The sequence below is a fragment of the Budorcas taxicolor genome, chromosome 6 (genome assembly GCF_023091745.1).
Source record: "Budorcas taxicolor isolate Tak-1 chromosome 6, Takin1.1, whole genome shotgun sequence".
Classification (NCBI taxonomy): Eukaryota; Metazoa; Chordata; class Mammalia; order Artiodactyla; family Bovidae; genus Budorcas; species Budorcas taxicolor.
Window position 1 is genome coordinate 6,428,050 of NC_068915.1, and position 19,424 is coordinate 6,447,473.

A 19,424-nucleotide genomic window follows, 5' to 3' on the forward strand; every position below is an offset into this window, starting at 1 on the left:
ATAATATTAACACAGCAAAAATCTAGCTGTTGATAAAGTTTAATTCCAGTAGTTTCTAGCTCGGTTTTCTTTTTTTTAAGCACATCCCTCTAATGGTCTTAATAATTAGAAGACACAAACTCTGTTTTCTTATGGTTAGCCTATTAGGCTGTACTTCAACTCTAAATAGGCATTAACAAGTAGAACTTAAACATTTCTGGTGCTCATAAATATAGGACATGTTGATATAAGATATGCCGAAGGTGCTGATTAGAGCCTGGGGTCAGGTGGCTAGAAATATATCGTCTCTCTAAATAAGTCACTGCCGTAACATGGTGCTGAGGCATAAAGGCCCTAGGCTGAATATAAGGGGGGGTGGGGCATACATGCGATGCTGGGTGTATTGTGCTTGCTTTCTGAGGCTGCATTTTCGATCCTAAGTGTCCTACCTGAGGCTATCGACAGCTGCTGTTGGTCATGACTGTGGGATACATAGTTATGGAGCCCAGGAATGACAGGCTCATCTTCTGAACCACGTGCTGACAAGACCAGGAGTGCGCTCTCCAGGCGCCGAAGCCGCCATGCCATAAGCACGCAAGAGATGTCTCTACAGCCCTTCCTGCTCCATGATTAGTAACACTACACGCCCACTTCAAAACAGGAAAGAGAATGGAAGAGGAAAGAATTTCTTTCTTTCTCTTTCTTTTGAATCAAACTCTGAAAACAGACAGCAGTGAAGCTGGGGTCCAGATAAAAACCAGCACTATAAAGCCTCTATAATTAAAACAGTTTGGAATGGGTATCAGACCCATGGAACACAATAGGACACTGAGAACTGCATAGAACATTTACATAATTAAGACAGCATTTCAAATAACTAGGGGAAAGACGAACTTTACTAAATAATGTTAGGATGGTTTTCCCATCTTCCAAAGCCAGATGGCAAAAGATGAAACTGGATCTATTCTGCATACTTAAATTCCAAATGGGGCATAGTGCTCAGTGTAGAGAATTAAACCATACAAGTACTAAGTAAAAACATTTGTGGATTCTTTTATAACTGAGGAGTGAGAAAACTTTCCTAATTACGGCTCCACATGCAGAAACAATAAAGACTGACAAATTTGATTACATGAAAATAAAAAATTAAGAAAACTTTTTTGCATGACAAAGACACAATAAGCAAAAACAGACAATGCTGCTGCTGCTAAGTCGCTTCAGTCATGTCCGACTCTGTGCGACCCCATAGACTGCAGCCCACCAGGCTCCCCCGTCCCTGGGATTCTCCAGGCAAGAAACTGGAGTGGGTTGCCATTTCCTTCTCCAGTGCATGAAAGTAAAAGTGAAAATGAAGTCGCTCAGTCATGTCTGCCTCTTACCAACCCCATGGACTGCAGCCCACCAGGCTCCTCCATCCATGGGATTTTCCAGGCAACAGTACTGGAGTGGGGTGCCATTGCCTTCTCCAAACAATGAGGAACAGGTAAAAATATTTGCAACTTTTATCTGATAGCTAATATCCATAATATCAAAGAACTTCTTAAACATAAAGAAAACAGCTAACAATCCTACTGAAAAAAATGGGCCAAGATTTGAACAAAAAGTTGATAGAGAAAGAAATGCGAATGGCTCTTACTCATTTAAAAAGACCTCAGAACCTCAATCACAAGGAAAGAAGCAAATTAAAACTGTACTGACACAAAAGGACTTGTCCAGAATCTCATAACAGCATTACTCCTCATAGTCAGAAACTAGAAACATCCAAATGTCCGTCAACAGGAGAGCGGATAAGTGTATTGCAGCACACTGCCTCACACAGTGCCGCTCTGCTCAGCAGTAGAAAGAAGCCGACGCTGATGCAGGCAACGACATGGACAAGTCTCTCCAACAGTATATGTTGAGTGAAAGAAGCCGGATGTAAAAGAACACATACTGTGATGTCATTTATGTCACTTTCCAGAAAAGGCAAATCTAACCAGTGGTGAAGGGAATGAGGATAGTGGCTGAGTGGGGAGGAAGCAGAGCAGGTTCGGTGACTCACAGAGAAGGGCCTGAGGGCAACTTCTGAGTGATACAGACACTGTTTCGTGGTTGGGGTGTGTGTTAACCTAATCACATTCATTTGTGACTACAGACCCATGATCTATGCAATTCATTGGGGAAAAAGAAAAACCACACTAAGACACTATTTCTTAACTGTCTGATTGGCAAACATTTAAAGATTTTACAGCATACTCTGTTGGGGAAGCTGTGGGAAAACAAGAAATGCAAAATATTCTAACTGTTTGGAAGTATGTGCTTACACATACTCATTTACTATTACTTCTAGGAATCTTAGCTCAAAGATACACTGGCAAGAATATAAAAATATATTTACATAGGCTATTCATTTTAGTGCTTTCGGTAATAGCAAAGACAAGAAATAGCCCAAGTGTTCCTTAATATGGTACGAAGTGAACTGTAGTATTTATTTATATGATGAAGTCTCTGCAACAGTAAAAAGAAAGGAGCACTTTCTGTATACTACTATGGGGTGATTACAAAGATATAAGTAAAAAAGAAAAAGCAAGGAAGAGAAAATGGGTATGGTATGCTACCATTTATCTGAGAAGGTGATGGAATATGAATGTATGTACTTATATTTGCATATATTTTTAAAAAGCAGGATTAACTGTAAAAAGTTAAGGATTTCCCACAGGGGAAGGAGGGAATAAGATTGAGGGAACAGAGATATAAGGTAGAGTTGCTTGCATGTATTTGTTTTGTAGATTTAACTTAGGAACCATGTAAATTGTGTTTATAAAGTTGAACTTTGAAAACATCACATAACCTGGGAAGCAGAATGAAACAATGTGATTTTGTTTGCAAAACCACACTGAGGGGGACAGTTTTATTCCAGGAGATTTAAACCCGTTACTTGACCATGTAACTCCAGTGGGATGTACACTAAGAACAACAACAAACCATTAAAGCTGTTTTTCAGTCATCATATTAGGGGTAAGTTTGTATATGTATTCAGTCACCATAGTGGATGATGTGGGTAAAAGCAAATGAGAAATTATATTGATATTGTTGAGAGGTAGGATTTTCAGTGTGAGTAGAAAGATAGAGATCCAAGGTGGATAAGGTTTTGCAGAAATCCTGTGGTCCTGATTTGAATAGGAAATACTGTATGAACTTATATTGTGTAAGCTCCATTCATTAAAAGGGCTTAAAAATAACGATCACCCTGGTAGAAATGAACGAGCCTTGTGCCCTGATTGAAGTTTCTAAATACCTCAGTTTAAAAGAATGAGGACTCCATGAAGAAATGGCTGATTGCCCGTTCCAAAACAGGAAATGTACAAGATGAGCTAAGAACATCTTGTTATAGCAGAAAGCAAGAACTATCAAAGACTGGTAAAGCCGTGTCAGAAGAGCAAAGAAGCCAACTCAGTTGCCAAAATGGAACAATGTGGGCATCAGTAAGGACTGAAATACATTTAAAATGTTTAAATCCAAAGTTCAGAATAATAATAAAAATAATAAAACCTTCCTTAGTCATGTTTGTTGGATGCTTGAGAACTGAGTTATTATTTTTTTTCCAATGGTAATTATAATAGAGAAAATCAAGTTATTTCTCCTTTATACAAATTATACTTCAGGGTAACTAAAAATTGATGTGGGGGACTTATTCTATTTCAGCTATAAAGAAAAACGGAATGATTGCTTTGTATATTACCTTTTTGCAGCCTCTAAATTAATGGATCCAGGCAAAGCTCATGAAGGACTGTTAATATCACAAAGAGAGGCGACCAGGCATTCCATTGTCAGAAGTACATGGCACAGCCTGAGAAACAGTCGTAGCAAAAAAAAAAAGAAAAACTCAATCGAATCAAGTGTCTAGATCTCATTACTGGTGTATGGAAATACAGGGAACAGAGAAACATTAAATTTCATTATGGAAACACAATCAGCAAAATCCAGACAACAGGAAACTATAGGATAAACAACGCGGTTTATTCAACAACAGTCAAAATTATAAGGACATTTTTTAAAAAGAGAGAAGAGGAGGAATTGGTAGACTGAAAGAAACCTAAGAGGCATGTCAATCAGCCTCAGTATAAGGACCTACCTGATACTGTGTTTCCCGCAGCAGCTGGTATAACTGGTGCTTAATATCTCACTGACTCTGCATACAGATGGGCACACAGTGCTTTCTTCCCACTACTGCTGAGGTTGAGATAACACATTGCTCTTCTCTCTGAATTATAGATTACAGACTCTAGCCTTTGTGATTAGGTACACATTAAAAGAAATCAAGTATTTACTGTTACTGCTTTATTCTAATTTTACTGATGTGGTTATTTGATGGGTTTTATTATCTTCATTTAAAGTCTATTTTACTGAATAGACTAATAGGCCTTTAATTACCCATACTTAGTCTGTTATTGATTTCAGATAGCAGAACTTGTTGCCACTGAATTTTTTGACCAAGGAGACAGAGAGAGAAAAGAGCTCAACATAGAGCCCACTGTAAGTATGAGACCTTGTTGGCAGGAATTACCTATGTACGTTTTTGTTGTAGATTCCTTTTTGTGCTTCTATGAGATTTTTAGGAAGACAATTTCTCATCTTTTTATAAAGTCCTTTTTCTTACTTGAAGAATTAAACATGTTCGCTACAGAAAACATGCAAATAACAGAGGACAGAAAAGACTGAGTTATCAGATCATACCTGCTTTTTGTGATGTTTTCCATTTATATATCATAAGCCACTTTGCATTCTGACAGATGCTCTGTCCTGTACACCATTTATAATGGTTACATGAAATAGTGCATGCATGCTCAGGCGTGTCCAACTCCTTGTGACCCCATGGATTGTAGACTGCTAGGCTCCCCTGTCCATGGGATTAGCCCAGCAAGAATACTGGAGTGGGTTGCCATTTCCTCCTCCAGGGAATCTTCCTGACCCAGGGATCAAACCCACGTCTCCTGGGTCTCCTGCATTGGCAGGCGGATTCTTTACCACTGAGAAGACGTGGTAAGCCGCACATGAAACAGATGCAACTATTATTTACTGTTCGGTATAGTGTTTGTAGAGTTTACTATTACAAACAGCACTTTGATAAACAGCTGTTGTTAAATATTTGTATACTGCATTTTTTGCTCAGGGTAGGTAGAGAATCTCGAATACAAGATTCTTCTCAACCAATGAAGAAGTTTTTCCTGAAATGGATGAGTTTTTCCTGGAAATGGTGCATAGAGTCATTCTCTTACTCAGATGAGCATTTATTGAGCCCACATTAAATGGGCCGTGGTTACAAGAGGCCCCTCCTCTGATACTATTGCCTCTGCTTTCCTCCTTAGCCTCATCTGGGCACACCCTATGTCTCATTAGTCTTTTGCAATTATTTAGTCTCCTAGACATAGGAGTCGGGGCTTCCCTGGTGGCTCAGTGGTAAAGAATTCTCCTGCAGTGCAGGAGACATGGGTTTGATCCCTGTGTCAAGATCCCCTGGAAAAGGAAATGAGCACCTGCTCCAGTATTCTTGGTTGGAAAACCCCATGGACAGAGGAGCGTGGTGGGCTATAGTCCATGGGGTCACAAACAGTCAGACATGACTTAGTGTCTAAACACACACACACACAGTAATAGGCTTGTTAGAAGCTCAGAATCCTCTCAGAAAATGGAGGGTAGCAGAGTGGTGGTCACAGCTAACAGAGAATCTGCTTCATTTTAAACAAGCACTGAGACAGACTCTTTGCTCCCCTCAGAAGTGCTGGCTTTGCCTTAGGCCGTCATGAGCTCCTGAGAATAAGCAACAGTGATATTTGTGTACTTTTCACTCAGAGAGCTCTCTGTGTGAACTGAATTGTAATCGACTGTGGCCTCAGTGGCGTCTTTCACAAAGCTTAGAGTGTTTGATTCCACATCAGTAGACAATTAGAAAGCGTGTCTGTTCTCCAGATACATGTCAGCAGTGGACCCTAGGTCAGTGCCTAACTCTAGGTCACCAGTTGATCTGAGGTCAGTGATCAGTTCTAGGGGTCACGCAGGGAAAGTCACAGCCCCAGTGAACGAGAGCGAGAGGGCCAGGGCCTTCTTGAGCATGGTTTGGTGCAGGAGGGTAGGAGCCTCCAGAAGTTGAAGAGGCAGGTAGGCAGGTATCTGGCCTTGCTCAGCTAACCTAGGGATTCATCGTTTCAGAGCCAACTTGTGTCACATTAAGTAAATGCAGATCCGTGTATGTGCATTTCTCTGTTTTCAGGATCTAATGAACCGGGAGAAAAAAAACAAAATCCCAAGTATGCAAGTTGGATTCATAGATGCCATCTGCTTGCAACTGTATGAGGTATTTACTATGAAAACTACTAGACTTTTGACAGTGTTATGAAGTAAATTGAAGCAATGAACATCAGGGACATATTTTTTCCTTCTTAATCAAGAAACTAGAAGTAAAATAATCAGGACATTGCTTTTACTAGTGAACATGCTGTTTGTACTGAACAAGGAACACATTTTATATTTACTATTTCTCAAAAATGTTAATTCATTGATGTATAACTACCTAGTGAGTGCCTACTGCGTGCTAGGCTCCAGCAAATTCATGTAGCGAATGCTGAGAAAACGTATGTGCCAGTGCTACAGTCAAAGGAGGTATATTCTGCATATTCTATGTTAGCATATGCTTTTTAAGACTAAATTTTGGCCTAAATAAGGAAAAAAAAAGTTATCTAACTTCTTCTCATAGTGTGACTTTACTACTGTTAAGAAAATTTTTATGAGGATTATAAGAAGGCAGCTAGGAAAATATTGCAGGTTCCCACTTTCATATACTTGTTAGAGTTTTTAAAATTATTCTCCCTAACATATCCAACTGACTAGTTTAGATGTTATGCCCCAAATACAGAAAGTAGATGCTGTCCTCGTCTTTATAGTTTAAATAGGAAACTGTCATAAGTTTAAGTATTGGGGGAAAAAAAACATTTATCATAGGAGGAATCACAGACTGCCAAGACCAGAAGAAAGGCTAGAAATTTTTTAATCCAGATGTTTCACAGATTCAGTCATTGGATCTGTGAAACGTCCATCTTCCAGGGAGATGGAATGCTTGTCCCAACTAGGTAGGTAGTGGGAGAACTGTGTTTAGAGTTCAGTTCTCAGCCTGGGCCCAGGGTTCTAGCCATCAGATGAATGAAGAAAGAAGCTGTGGCTGATGAGGAAAAAAAGAGGAGGGAGGGACAAGAGAGAGAGCAAAAGAAAACAGGATGAAAGAACGTGTGTGAGGCCCCAGCACCTCCTTCTGCCCTCCCTTCTCGGCCAGCTGGCTGTTGACTGCTGTGCAGAAATCTTCCCGGCAGCGTCTCCAGCACCTCCAGTCGTCCTTTCTGTAACAGATGCCTTCCTTATGGACTGGGTTACGAGTTCCTCAGCTACAGATACTAATGTCTCTTCATTTTTTTTCCATGCCCATGAATCTAGTCAAATCACCCTTTATAAATTTCATCCTTCTACATTTCCTATTCATTTTATTTGAATCTACAGTCAAATTCTATGTGATATAGACAGGCATTTTTACTATTATTACAGAAGTAATAGATTCTTACAGAAACATCAGAATAATAGAGAAGCAAAAAGATAAATCACTTATAATTCTACTACTCTGTGATAACCAGTTATTTTAGTGCATATTCTTTATGACATTTTCGTATATTTTTCATTTAACAAAAATTTCTCTTTGCAATCCATAATAGAATGTACATCTTTCTGTTTCAAATGTGTTTTCTATGACAGTTTTAATGGCTGCAGAATAGTAACACAGTATTTCTAACCCTGCTGTTGGGTGTTTAAGTCAATGTTTGTCTATGACACAGAAATCTACAGTGAATGTTTTGTAAGCTAAGTATTTACGGAACTATAGTTGGTAAATAATAATGCCATATAGAGTTTACTCTTTATTATAATCTTGGATAAAAATCTAAAGTATATTGGATAAAATTATTTTATAGAAAATCACAAAAACTAAGCGTCTCTCCATGAAGTCAACACTTAGGGAGAACCATCTGTACTACATAAAAGCAAATGGATTATTTCTCTACAGAGCCAGTCCCACACAGATCTGTCTTCACTGCTTAATAATGTTATCTTGAAACATGTGCACGCTCTTGGTCTCCGCATGTGTTGCCCGTCTGTATAGCTTAAGAGGAGTCATTCATAAATGATCTGTGATCACAGCTCTGTGAGAACAGTCTGTGAGAACCCCAGCCGTGGGTCTGCTTGTGAAGTGAGTGTGTGATGTGATGCTTTGGGACAAGCCTGGGGACAAGCCTTGGGGACAAGCCCAGTCGCCATCTAGTCACCAGCTCTCTTTCTTTCTTTCTTTAGGCCTTGACCCATGTGTCGGAGGACTGTTTCCCTTTGCTGGACGGCTGCAGAAAGAACAGGCAGAAATGGCAGGCTCTTGCAGAACAGCAGGAGAAGACACTGATCAATGGTGAAAGCAGCCAGACCAAGCGGAACTGAGAGGCCTGTTCATGCAGAGCTGCAGTTGGCAGATGGTGTCTTCTGCAGTATGCCTAGTTTTGCTGTATACTGTACAGATTTGGTGTATACTTTGCCACTGCTGTATTTTTATTTTTGCACAACTTTTGACAGCGTAGTGTGAAATGTTTTTAGAGGACTATTGCATATTTTCTGTATATTTGTTTTATGCCACTGAACTGAGATTATCAATGACACCCACTCTTAGCACGTGAATAAGAGCACTGTTTGTAATATTCTGTGTACTGCGAGGTACAAGTTGCATTCTTGCACAGAGGCTAGTTTGGGGTTTTTTGGTTTTTTTTTTTTTTTTTCCTGGGGATTTTAAATAATTGGTTTTGTGTTTTCTGAATTATCAATCTTTCAAGAATGTTTAGAATATTTTCTTTCTTAAAAATAGTCTAGGAGCAAACTGAATATAATCTGTGACATTTAAAACCTTCATAGAACAGAGAAAAGTGTTGACTTTTAAAGCTTGTTGGATTTTAAAAGGAATGGGCTATATTTTTCAACACTGTATTACCTTAACGAAAGAAAGTTAAAACTCTAAACAAATGGAAAGTACTATAAGGCAGTGTTGTGAAGAAAAGGCATTACTTAATTAATTTGGTTTTTTTGTTGTTAGAGAACAGGCAAGAGAGAGATTTCTTATGTCAGTGCAATACATCTACCCAAAGGCTACCCATAAATGCTCACTTCGACCTAACAAACCTGGTAGAGAGCAGGAGGAGCCTGGGAAGAAGACCCAGCCCCTGAGTCTCGAGGGATGAGCCTGCTGCAGAAATGGAGCGGCCAGGACAGCCGTCAGGGAAGAGAACACTCCACCAGAGGACACCCTGACAGTCAGGGGGTCACACAGTGAACTTCCTTTTCGTTCACCTCACGAGTCATCGTTGTAAGTCAACACTTTAAAACGCAACAAGCAAGAGAGAGAAAGTGATCATGGGCGCACAGGCCTGAAATGAGCTGACCACTCAGGATAAGAGGGTATGCATCCTAAACTGGCCCCTGAGCTCGTACTTGGTAGGATTTACTTCTCATAACTTTTAGTACATTTAGAAAATGCTAATGTTTTCTTAGAACTTGAGCTCATTTAATTGTATTCCCACTGTACATATGTGCCCCTAAAGACACTTGTATTCCATATAAGAGGAGTAGATAACGAATCGAGAAACTGGTTCCGGAAAAGAAAATCTGCTCTAAACGTGCAGTAATGTTTGGACTTGGGGAAGAATAGGAAGACAGGCATTTCCGCTGTTCACGTCTCTCCACATCCCTGAAAAAAGTTTCTGAGTTTCTGTCACTAGTTTGGATAGAGCTCTTGGGGCTATAATAATGCAGCATTCTAGAAGAATTTTCACTAAAACACATTTTCCACTTATATACATTTTTTTCCCTAAACATCCTAAAATTCAACATATAAGTGTTTAAAATTCTAAGTTTGATATGTATCTCGACATAAAGTAATTTTATTCTTACTCTTCAGTTTAAAAAAAACCACACATTGTATTGCCATCATTTTGTAGTGGTAAGGGAGAGCCTAGAAGGTTATCAGATGTTTAATGCAGAATGTATTACTGCTGTAACACTTGTAGCTTCAGCATGTTATTCTTTTTAAGTCATACACATGAGATCTGAGAGTTTGCCTCTTGGTGGCACTGGTGTGTAACTTACACAGACTGTCACTAACATAACATATCTTCATACCAGTATATGCCTATGCATGCATACACAATTCCTTAGTACCAAAAAATCGTTTGAAGAATAGCAGTCTTTTCAGTAACCTATCTTTTTACCATACACATTGTGATTTAGCAGTTATGCTAAAATCTGCAATCACATATTTCAGCAGTTTGTTCAGGGCCTCTCATGTATGTCATTAAGATTTTTACATACATAGTAGACTGTGTATAGAGAATTTGTATGTTTGTCATTTTAACAGGATGATATATTTAGAAATTCTTGGTTTACTTTTAGATAATGGCCTATTTTACCTTACTAGTTTAGGAACTGAAAGAAGTTGGGCAATGCCATGCCTACTTTATCTTTGGGTATTTTAGTTCATACAGAAGAAGAGTGCTTCTTGAAGCCTGGTTAGTTGGTTCAAATACTTTTTAACTTTTAGGAAAATCATTCCATACATGGATTAATACCTGGTACGTGGACACAAATTTTGTTCCTATGTGAATATTTCCTTTCCAGTATCCTCTCAAGTTGGGGGAAAAAATACATACATACATATATATATATATATATATATATTCTCTCACCCTACCCTATATTTATATTACAAGAAATTGTTCTAGATTAGTTTGCTGTTGTTATAGCTGAGTAACACGATACCATTTCATTTCAATTTTCAGCCCCAGACATCCCCACTACTTTGCTAAGTTGTGAATGAGGTCTGTAAGATTGCCTACCTGGCCTTATACTTTCACAGGAGTGGCCTTTGCCAGTCACTAAGCTGTGTGAACTCGAGTTTCAGTATCTTAACTGCTGTGAGCATGAACAAGTTGTGCCACTGAAGGAGTTGTGTTTGGGCTAAGCCTTCCCTGCAAGGGGGATGTCACAGAGGACAGCTCCTGTGTCAGACCTGGTGGGCCCTGGAGACCACTGTCAGAAAGGAGATGCCGGGCCCCAAAGCAAGGTTCTAATCCCATATGTTATTTCCTATGTTGAGTTTCCAAGAATGGGGAGAAAGGGGAAAAAGTACATTTCTTTGGCTCCTCGTGCAGATCATTAGTTGTGTGAGATTTAGAGCTCTCTCAGCACCTCACCTCAAGGTACAAATACCACTGATCTCCTTACTACAAATAACAGTTTCCTCCCACGGGAGTGTTGGAGATGAGAAAGTGTATGACAGAGTACTGGAAATAATGGGTTGCGGGAGGAAACGGGTCACAGATATATTCTCACCTAGCTGTGAAGTGCCTTTATTTTCAGCATAGAGCACAAATGTCAGACCAACTCCAGTCTGATGTTCTGTTTCCCTGTGTTTTCCACCAGATTGTACTCCTAAAACTTTACAGGCCATCAGAAGAAATGCTGTTTGTTTTGTTTTACAAGCTTCATTTAAGATGGGATTGGGGGGAAGAGTATAGGTTGCTCTTCTCTCCTAGGAATAATTATAGTTAAAACAAGGTAGTATAACGCAATGCTCAGCATCTGACATGCCTCAATCCACCTTCTACTGAGTTCCTGCCACATGTCAGGTACTGCACTCCACAATGGAGACCAAGCAGTGACCTCACGGAGTTCGTAAGTCTCTGCAGGGAGTGCAGATAAGAGACTTACCAGCTTCTGATTCTGGCGATGTAATGTGAAAATATAGGGTACAGTTATCACTTTCACTTATAACATATGTATTATACAGTTTTTCAAGGACCTTCTTTACCTGGAACTTATTTAGAATCTGTCAGTGAACATCCTGTCTTCCTATAAGTATGCATCACTTAGCCTGTTGATAGCTTAAAGAACACCTTATGTAAGTATGGAGTCATATATTCCACTATATAGATTATTTTTCCATATGCTAGCCAGGTAGAGATTACTCAAGAGTTCTCTCAGACTGTTAAACTACACACGGGTTTGGACCCCTTCTGCTCCACCACAGGGAGCGAGGAAGAAAGTATTAAAGCTCACTTTGCCCTGCCCATATGCTTTTCAAAAGCCTATGTAAACATGTCTTAATGAATGTTGTTGAAAGCCATGTAAATAGTTAAAAACATAAGTTTCTAATACAGTTGAAGGAAAGAAAAAGCTTATGAATCATCACTAGCCACTTAATATCTATTTCTTATACCTTTTCAATACATTTGAACAAATATATAGTTTCTAGCACTATTTTTATACTAGGATAAAGAGTTATTACTATGTATATTATGTTTAGCATTTAAGTCATTTTAAATAATTTTGAATGTTGGTTTCTTGTCTTTGTTCTCCCCCACCATGAAAACCATTTCATATGACTTTGACAAAATCACTTTAAAGGAACACTTACCCACCTATGATGCCGATGATCAGGGTGGTTTTTCCATTGTGCAGACTCATCACTTGTCAGCTGTTTCCTCATTTTGCCATGCTGTGTAAAAATAAAAAGAAGAATTAACAACTAAGTGAGTACTGTGTGATTCTTACAGGACTTTGAATTTTAGGTGAGGAGAATGGGCCCAAGAGTTTGAGTGACTTTAATCCAGCTAACCTGTGGTTCTATTAGCTGGGGGTGGGGCGGGGTGGGGGGGGTTGGTGGGGGAATGTGGTTTAATAAACTCCTTTGTTCAGCCTAGACACCTGAGTAAAATAATCTTTTTGTTAATATCCTTTGCTACCAGGTGGAGGGCAACATTTTCCATACACCTTAGCACTTCAAGTCTCTAACAACAGAGACAGTAACTGTTAGCATCCTCAGGTTGCATGAGGAGCTAAGGCTTAGGAATTAAAGATTTGCCAAATGGCCTGAGTTGGATGTGAGCCCAGATCTCTCTAGTTTGAAAGCAGGTATTTATTACACTTAGTTTTCTTCTTGAATTTTAATTGTAAAAGGTCCCGAATCCACTCTTAGTGGATCAAGTGGGCTATCTAGAAGCATGAGATACAAGATTTCCTGCAGATGTGGTTTTATTTGGGACTTCAGAGTTAATATTCCTTTGGTTCATCTGGTAATAGCTAATGCTATGCCATCACAGAATCCCAGGTACCACTGTGCTTCAGTGCTGCTATTCTAGAGGTATGGAGGTATAATTAAAGGCAATACTTCTGATTCGTTATTCAGTTTTGCCACTAGACAAGCCCTCTCATGTTGAGCACAGAGTATCTAGTCTATGCCTAATTCACAAAAGCAGAGACATTACTTTGCCGACTAAGGTCCGTCTAGTCAAGGCTGTGGTTTTTCCTGTGGTCATGTATGGATGTGAGAGTTGGACTGTGAAGAAGGCTGAGCGCTGAAGAATTGATGCTTTTGAACTGTGGTGTTGGAGAAGACTCTTGAGAGTCCCTTGGACTGCAAGGAGATCCAACCAGTCCATTCTAAAGATCAGCCCTGGGATTTCTTTGGAAGGAATGATGCTAAAGCTGAAACTCCAGTACTTTGGCCACCTCATGCGAAGAGTTGACTCATTGGAAAAGACTCTGATGCTGGGAGGGATTGGGGGCGGGAGGAGAAAGGGACGACAGGATGAGATGGCTGGATGGCATCACTGACTCGATGGATGTGAATCTGAGTGAACTCCGGGAGTTGGTGATGGACAGGGAGGCCTGGTGTGCTGCGATTCATGGGGTCGCAAAGAGTTGGACACGACTGAGCAACTGAAATGAACTGAACGACAAAAATAAAATGAAAGCTCATGTAAATCAGTATTGTAGATCTTCTAACCTACAAGATAGCAACATAATTTCAGTTGTAGTTAAAGAAGTAATCTTAACTGGGTACAATGCATAAACTGCTTTTAAAAATGTTTTTACTGGCTAAAGAAAAACAGGGCTTCCCTGATAGCTCAGTTGGTGAAGAATCTGCCTGCAATGGTGTGGACCCTGGTTTGATTCCTGGGTCAGGAAGATCCACTGAAGGGATTGGCTACCCACTCCAGTATTTTTGGGCTTCCCTGTGGCTCAGCTGGTAAAGAATCCACCTGCAATGTGGGAAACCTGGATTTGATCCCTGGGTCGGGAAGATCCCCTGGAGAAGGGAAAGGCTAACCATTCCAGTATTCTGGCCTGGAAAATTCCATGGACTATACATGAGGTCACAAAAAGTTAGACATGACTGGGGCAACTTTCACTTTCAAAGAAAAATGGAAAAAAATTAATACAGAATTAAGATTTGCTTGCTTACTTCTGTCCAGTGATCATTTGATTAAGATTTTCCGCAAACAAACTGATCATCTGAAGTCTCTCTAATTGATACGCATTAGTCTATCCATGGCGACATCATCCCTTCTTGTATAAAATCCACATTTTTGCTATTAGCTGTGCTGCCTTCTCAGCAAACAGGGATATAATTGATATATATATATATATATATTTGATATATGCAAATATCAGTGTGTAACTTTCTGCTTTTAAGGCATATAAAAATTAACAGAAACATCTTGAATTTGCAGAGAATATTCTCTGATTTTAAGCTAGATTCAGCCTTGGCAGGAGAGAAACTATGTGTTTCTAGACCTATTTTTTTTTTTCAAAATAAAAATCCACAGGAATTATGAATGGAATCAAAATAATAATTACTTGAATCAAAAGAAATCTAAAAGGCATGCCTGTCTCATTTTTAAGTATATGTATGAGCAGGCATGTATGTGTGTAAATATTCAGGAACTAAGCTGACTCAATCTAACAGCAATCCCAAAGAAATGTTTTAGGTTTCATCTTTCTATCTGAATTTAAGGTAAAAGAGCACATGGCTAAAGGCGGGAAGTGGAAGGAATGAACTATCACATGAGCTGAACATGGACTAACGCAGCAGCTTTAAACTTCAATATCCCCTATATTAAATGCATAACTTTAATATCCCTTATATTAAATGCTTTTAGAGCTACATTTCACTTCATATCCCTGTCTCCCTCACCCAACAGGAGTGTGTTCTCGGCTTTATACAACATCAATCCAGCATATTGCTGTAAGCCGCAAGCTTCCCCCTTCACCAAGCAGCTCTCTGAAAGGTAGGGATTCTCTGATCACACTGATATGCCCTGACCAGGGAGGAAAAGCATAAAACACGCTCAACAGCCACCTTGGCTACAGCTGTTGTCTCTCCGGAAGAGCTGACAGAAGTATTTACTAAGGGTGCTCTACCAAGTCTATCAGAAAGTAATGGACTTCTTGGGGGAGTGTATGAAGGCATCATCATTTCCTCTCTTTCTTAAACCTCTGTTTCTCTTTTTCTATTCTAGCTCCATTCATAAGGCCTTCAAACATACTTGATTCTCCCAACCCTAAAGAACAGCTACCTGGATCACACAGCCCTCCCACCAACATCTCTTGCATTCTGTTTCTGTTAATACTTTGAAGGTACCCAACAGTGAAAGGACAAATTTTCATCCAATTCCCTCTGACATAAAATCGGATCTTATAAATAAGATAATTCTGGTGAAGGGCAACAGAAAGATCAATACAGCATTTTTAGAAATTCTCAGGCAAAAGCTAAATTTTAAGATGGAAAAATAAACTGAATAAAACAATTTTGGGAATGAATATTTGTTCTCTATTGTGAACAAGAAATCACCAAGCTTTCATTAATAAACTGATAACCATTGGTGGAGTTACTCTCATCGGGAGTCTCACCAGTTTGCTAGGAGCCAAGGGAAATTCATAAAAGGCTAGCTAGAGGTCAGTGATCTCATGGAGAAGATAAGACTTACATTTAAAAATAACAATACCCAACAAAAGTCAACAGAAGATGTTGATTCATTTCTAAATACTTGATTTTTGTAAGGATCAGGCTCAGGTAAACTAATACACATTGTCTCACAAAGCATCTAGTCCAGCAGAAGCTACACAGGAGGGCAAATAGTCATGTCTCTGCATCAAGTGTGGGAATGGAGGGTTCACAGATGGCTTCCTGAAGCGTGTGACAACTGGCTTAGCTAAGTGCAAAGGAGGAAGAATATTCCAGGCTGAAGGAACGTGTGAAGACCTAGGAGCAGCAAAGGCTTCCCACAATGTTACTTGATTTTTGTAAAATTTATACTTTTAAATGATGAGGGTTACAAACATATTTATAAAGTATAAATATTATGAATACTTATAAATGCATAAAATAAAGCAAATGTCCTTTATTTTTAAATTGAAGTATAGCTGGTCTGGGGCTTCCCTGGTGGCTCAGACGCTAAAGAATCGGCCTGAAATGCAGGAGACCAGGGTTTGATCCCTGGGTTGAAAAGATCCCCTGGAGAAGGGAATGGCAACACACTCCAGTATTCTTGCCTGGAGAATCTCATGGACAGAGGAGCTTGGTGGGCTACAGTCTATGGGGTTGCAAAGAGTCAGACATGATGGGGCAACTAACATACACACATATACAATATGGGGATTCAATATTTTTATAGATTATATATTCCAGCAAAATGTTATTTAAATGTATATTTGAGTTTTTAAGAAAATATAAGAGAAATCTCTAGAGGCCAAAGTAAGGCTAATTAAAAATCCACTGTAAGCATGTGAGCTGATGCTATGTCAGGCCCAGGAATACCTGCACATCTGTATCATGAAGGGGTTTTAAATCAGACCTGGAAACATGGTCTTGAGAGTCAGGGAAGCACCTGGGAAATGGCCCTCCAAGAAAGACTGAACACTCTGAAGAGCTGTGCTCTCAACATGTAGAAAGTGGGTGGAAATTCACTCAGAGACACAGGACAACTAAAGGAAACCTGCCTGTCTTAATCTGAGTTCTGGTTAAAAAATAACAACAGAGTCCATCTTCACGTTAACCCAGATTTGGGGTTTGAAGCTGATGCAGGACTATCCAAGTTAAATAGCAAACAAGAAGTCTCAGGCAGGTAATATCCATGAACAACTGCTGAAAGCAAACGCAAAATGTCTTTGGAAGAACACATCCTCAAACAGGCTCATGAAATTTCCACACAATTTACAGCACTAAAGACAAACTCATAATTACAATATACATGAGGAAACGGTAACTCACACTGTACAAAGTCAGAAGCCATAAGACTGTAGGATCAGATCCTCAAAAAATTCAGGCAACAGAACCCCTAGAAAGAGGCTGCAGGGAGGCATCACTGGCTCCTTGCTCTTGTGCTTCCAAATGCAGGAACACCCCTCAAGAGACACCCGTGGCCTCCTATTCCAGCCTTCACCCAAACAAGCGGTTCCTGAACTTGAACACTACCACTATGGATTGACTTTTACATGGTAATAAACTAGGTAAATATCTCTTCTCAATTTCCTAAATTATCATTGAAAAAAAAAAATCTGTTAGCTTCCTATCGCTGGTGCAGCAAATTACCACAAATGGACTGACCAAACACAAATTTATTCTTACTGTTCAGATGATCAAAAGTCAAAAATGTGTCAGCAAGGCTACATTCCATCCAGAGGCCACTTCCTGGGCTACATTCCATCCAGAGGCCACTTCCTGGCCTTTCTGAGCGTTCAGAGGCTGCCTGCACTGATGAGTTCATGGGCTCTTTCTCCATCTTCAGAGCAAACAACTAACACCTGCAAAGCTCCCCGCCTTGGTCACACACCACACACTTCCCCTTACCTACCCCTGCTTCCATCCCCACGTTTTCTTCTCTAACACTCCTGTCACCCTCTTAAGGATCCATATGATCACATGTGGCCCATCCAAATAATCCAGGATGAACTTCCTATGTCAAATGCTTAACAACCACCTCTGCAAAGCTTCTTCAGCCACATAAAGGGACATGTTCACAGATTCCAGAGGTTAGGATGTGGACATTTTGGGGGGCCATTATTCTATCTGACACAGCCACTTTTACATGGGCTCTTGAATACATTTTTGGTGTACTCTTTTAATAAGACTGTTTTATAGAAAAGTTTTGGGTTGGAAGATGCTGGGGGCCAGCACGGGCAATCCCACCCATGACAAGGTCATGTGGAGAGACCTGACGGGCAAGGTGAGTCAGGTCTCAAGGGGTCCTCTGCCTGAGCATCTCCCCCAAAACCAAAATCTGTCTGTTTACTGTCTGCTATACTATTCTCTTCTGACATTACGGGGGCTATCCCCGACCACCTTTCTCTGGAAAAAGTTAACTTAGAGCTCCAACTGGTCTCCTGCATATGAAAGGAGTGTCTCAGCTCAAACCCCTCTGATGGCTCTCTAACTTGCCTGACAGCTAGAGACTTTTACAACTTGTGATTGTTTACAGCCCCCCAACCACGAGAGGCACTCAGCTTAAAACATCTTAAAGATATAGAGCCTTTTCTAAAGAGCTAAGAATAATATTGGTGATGGGTTTCACCGTTGAGTCAATGACTGCTGCCAGGCCTCCATATCCTTTATCTTTTAGGCACCTAGAGGATATTAATTAATGTAATTGAGATATAGAAAAAGGAATATAGTAGTTTTGATGTTAGCAACACTAGACTTTTGAGTTAGTGAACTTTTTTTTTGTTATAAATCACTGTACTCCTCTTTCCTTGTTATAAATTGTTGTGTCCTTGCTATATAAGAATGTAACCTTAATTAGTGCTTTCTGAGAGTGGCACCAGACTTTAGTAAGAACAACACTTTTAAGGCAAATAAGTTTTGTGGTTGACGACCCTTATCAGAAAAGGGTCATAAAATGCTAATAGGCCTCTTGGCCAGAAGATGATGTAAATCACCTAAGACTTGTGTATACAGCTAGGTATGCAGAGAGAAAGCCTGGTCTCGATAAGGGTCAGGGCTGCTGACCCTGCATGACTCTGTATTATCCATTGATATCTATGTACAACTAAAAGTATAAAAGCTTTTCCTGGAAAATAAAGGATAGACCAGTTTCTTGGGCCAGTTCCTAGAAAGACTGGTTCCCCCGTGTCTTCTTTTCTTTCTTACTCTATTTTCTGGCCGATTCCCGTCTGGGGCATAGAGGCTAGCCGTGTGTCTACTTATTTGCCCGGGCTTCTAAGACCCATGTGAGAGGGAGCCCAAGGCGGGGCACCCTCTGCTCTTCAAGTGGGCGCCTGTGGCCCCCCGTAGACGGTTCAAGTCCCTTGTCTCGGGGCTTTATTGGCTTTCTATGTAAACCAAGGAATACAGCCTCTTTCCTTCTCTAAATTTCCCACTACACTATTCTTTCCTAATCTCTCTTTATATCTCTAAATCTATATATCTCTCTCGCCATGCCATCCCTGCTTCAAATTACCCTGGATCCACTGGGGCTGGACCCAAGGATTGGCCAAGAAAGTGGTATAGTGGAGTAGAAAGACCCTGAGGTCACCTATCACGAGCACACCAAAATCGC

At 40.0% G+C, this 19,424-nt stretch overlaps 1 protein-coding gene across 1 annotated transcript in view; it reads left to right on the forward strand.

The window, feature by feature from the left end:
- The window catches only part of PDE5A (phosphodiesterase 5A), a 142,776-nt gene extending 134,292 nt beyond the window's left edge, over window positions 1-8,484 (forward strand). Inside the window, exons 19-21 of the mRNA XM_052641838.1 lie at window positions 4,420-4,494; window positions 6,230-6,313; window positions 8,347-8,484. Of these exons, the coding sequence (XP_052497798.1) occupies window positions 4,420-4,494; window positions 6,230-6,313; window positions 8,347-8,484 (297 nt within the window). The remainder of the gene's footprint in view (window positions 1-4,419; window positions 4,495-6,229; window positions 6,314-8,346) is intronic.
- The last annotated feature ends 10,940 nt before the right edge of the window (window positions 8,485-19,424 follow it).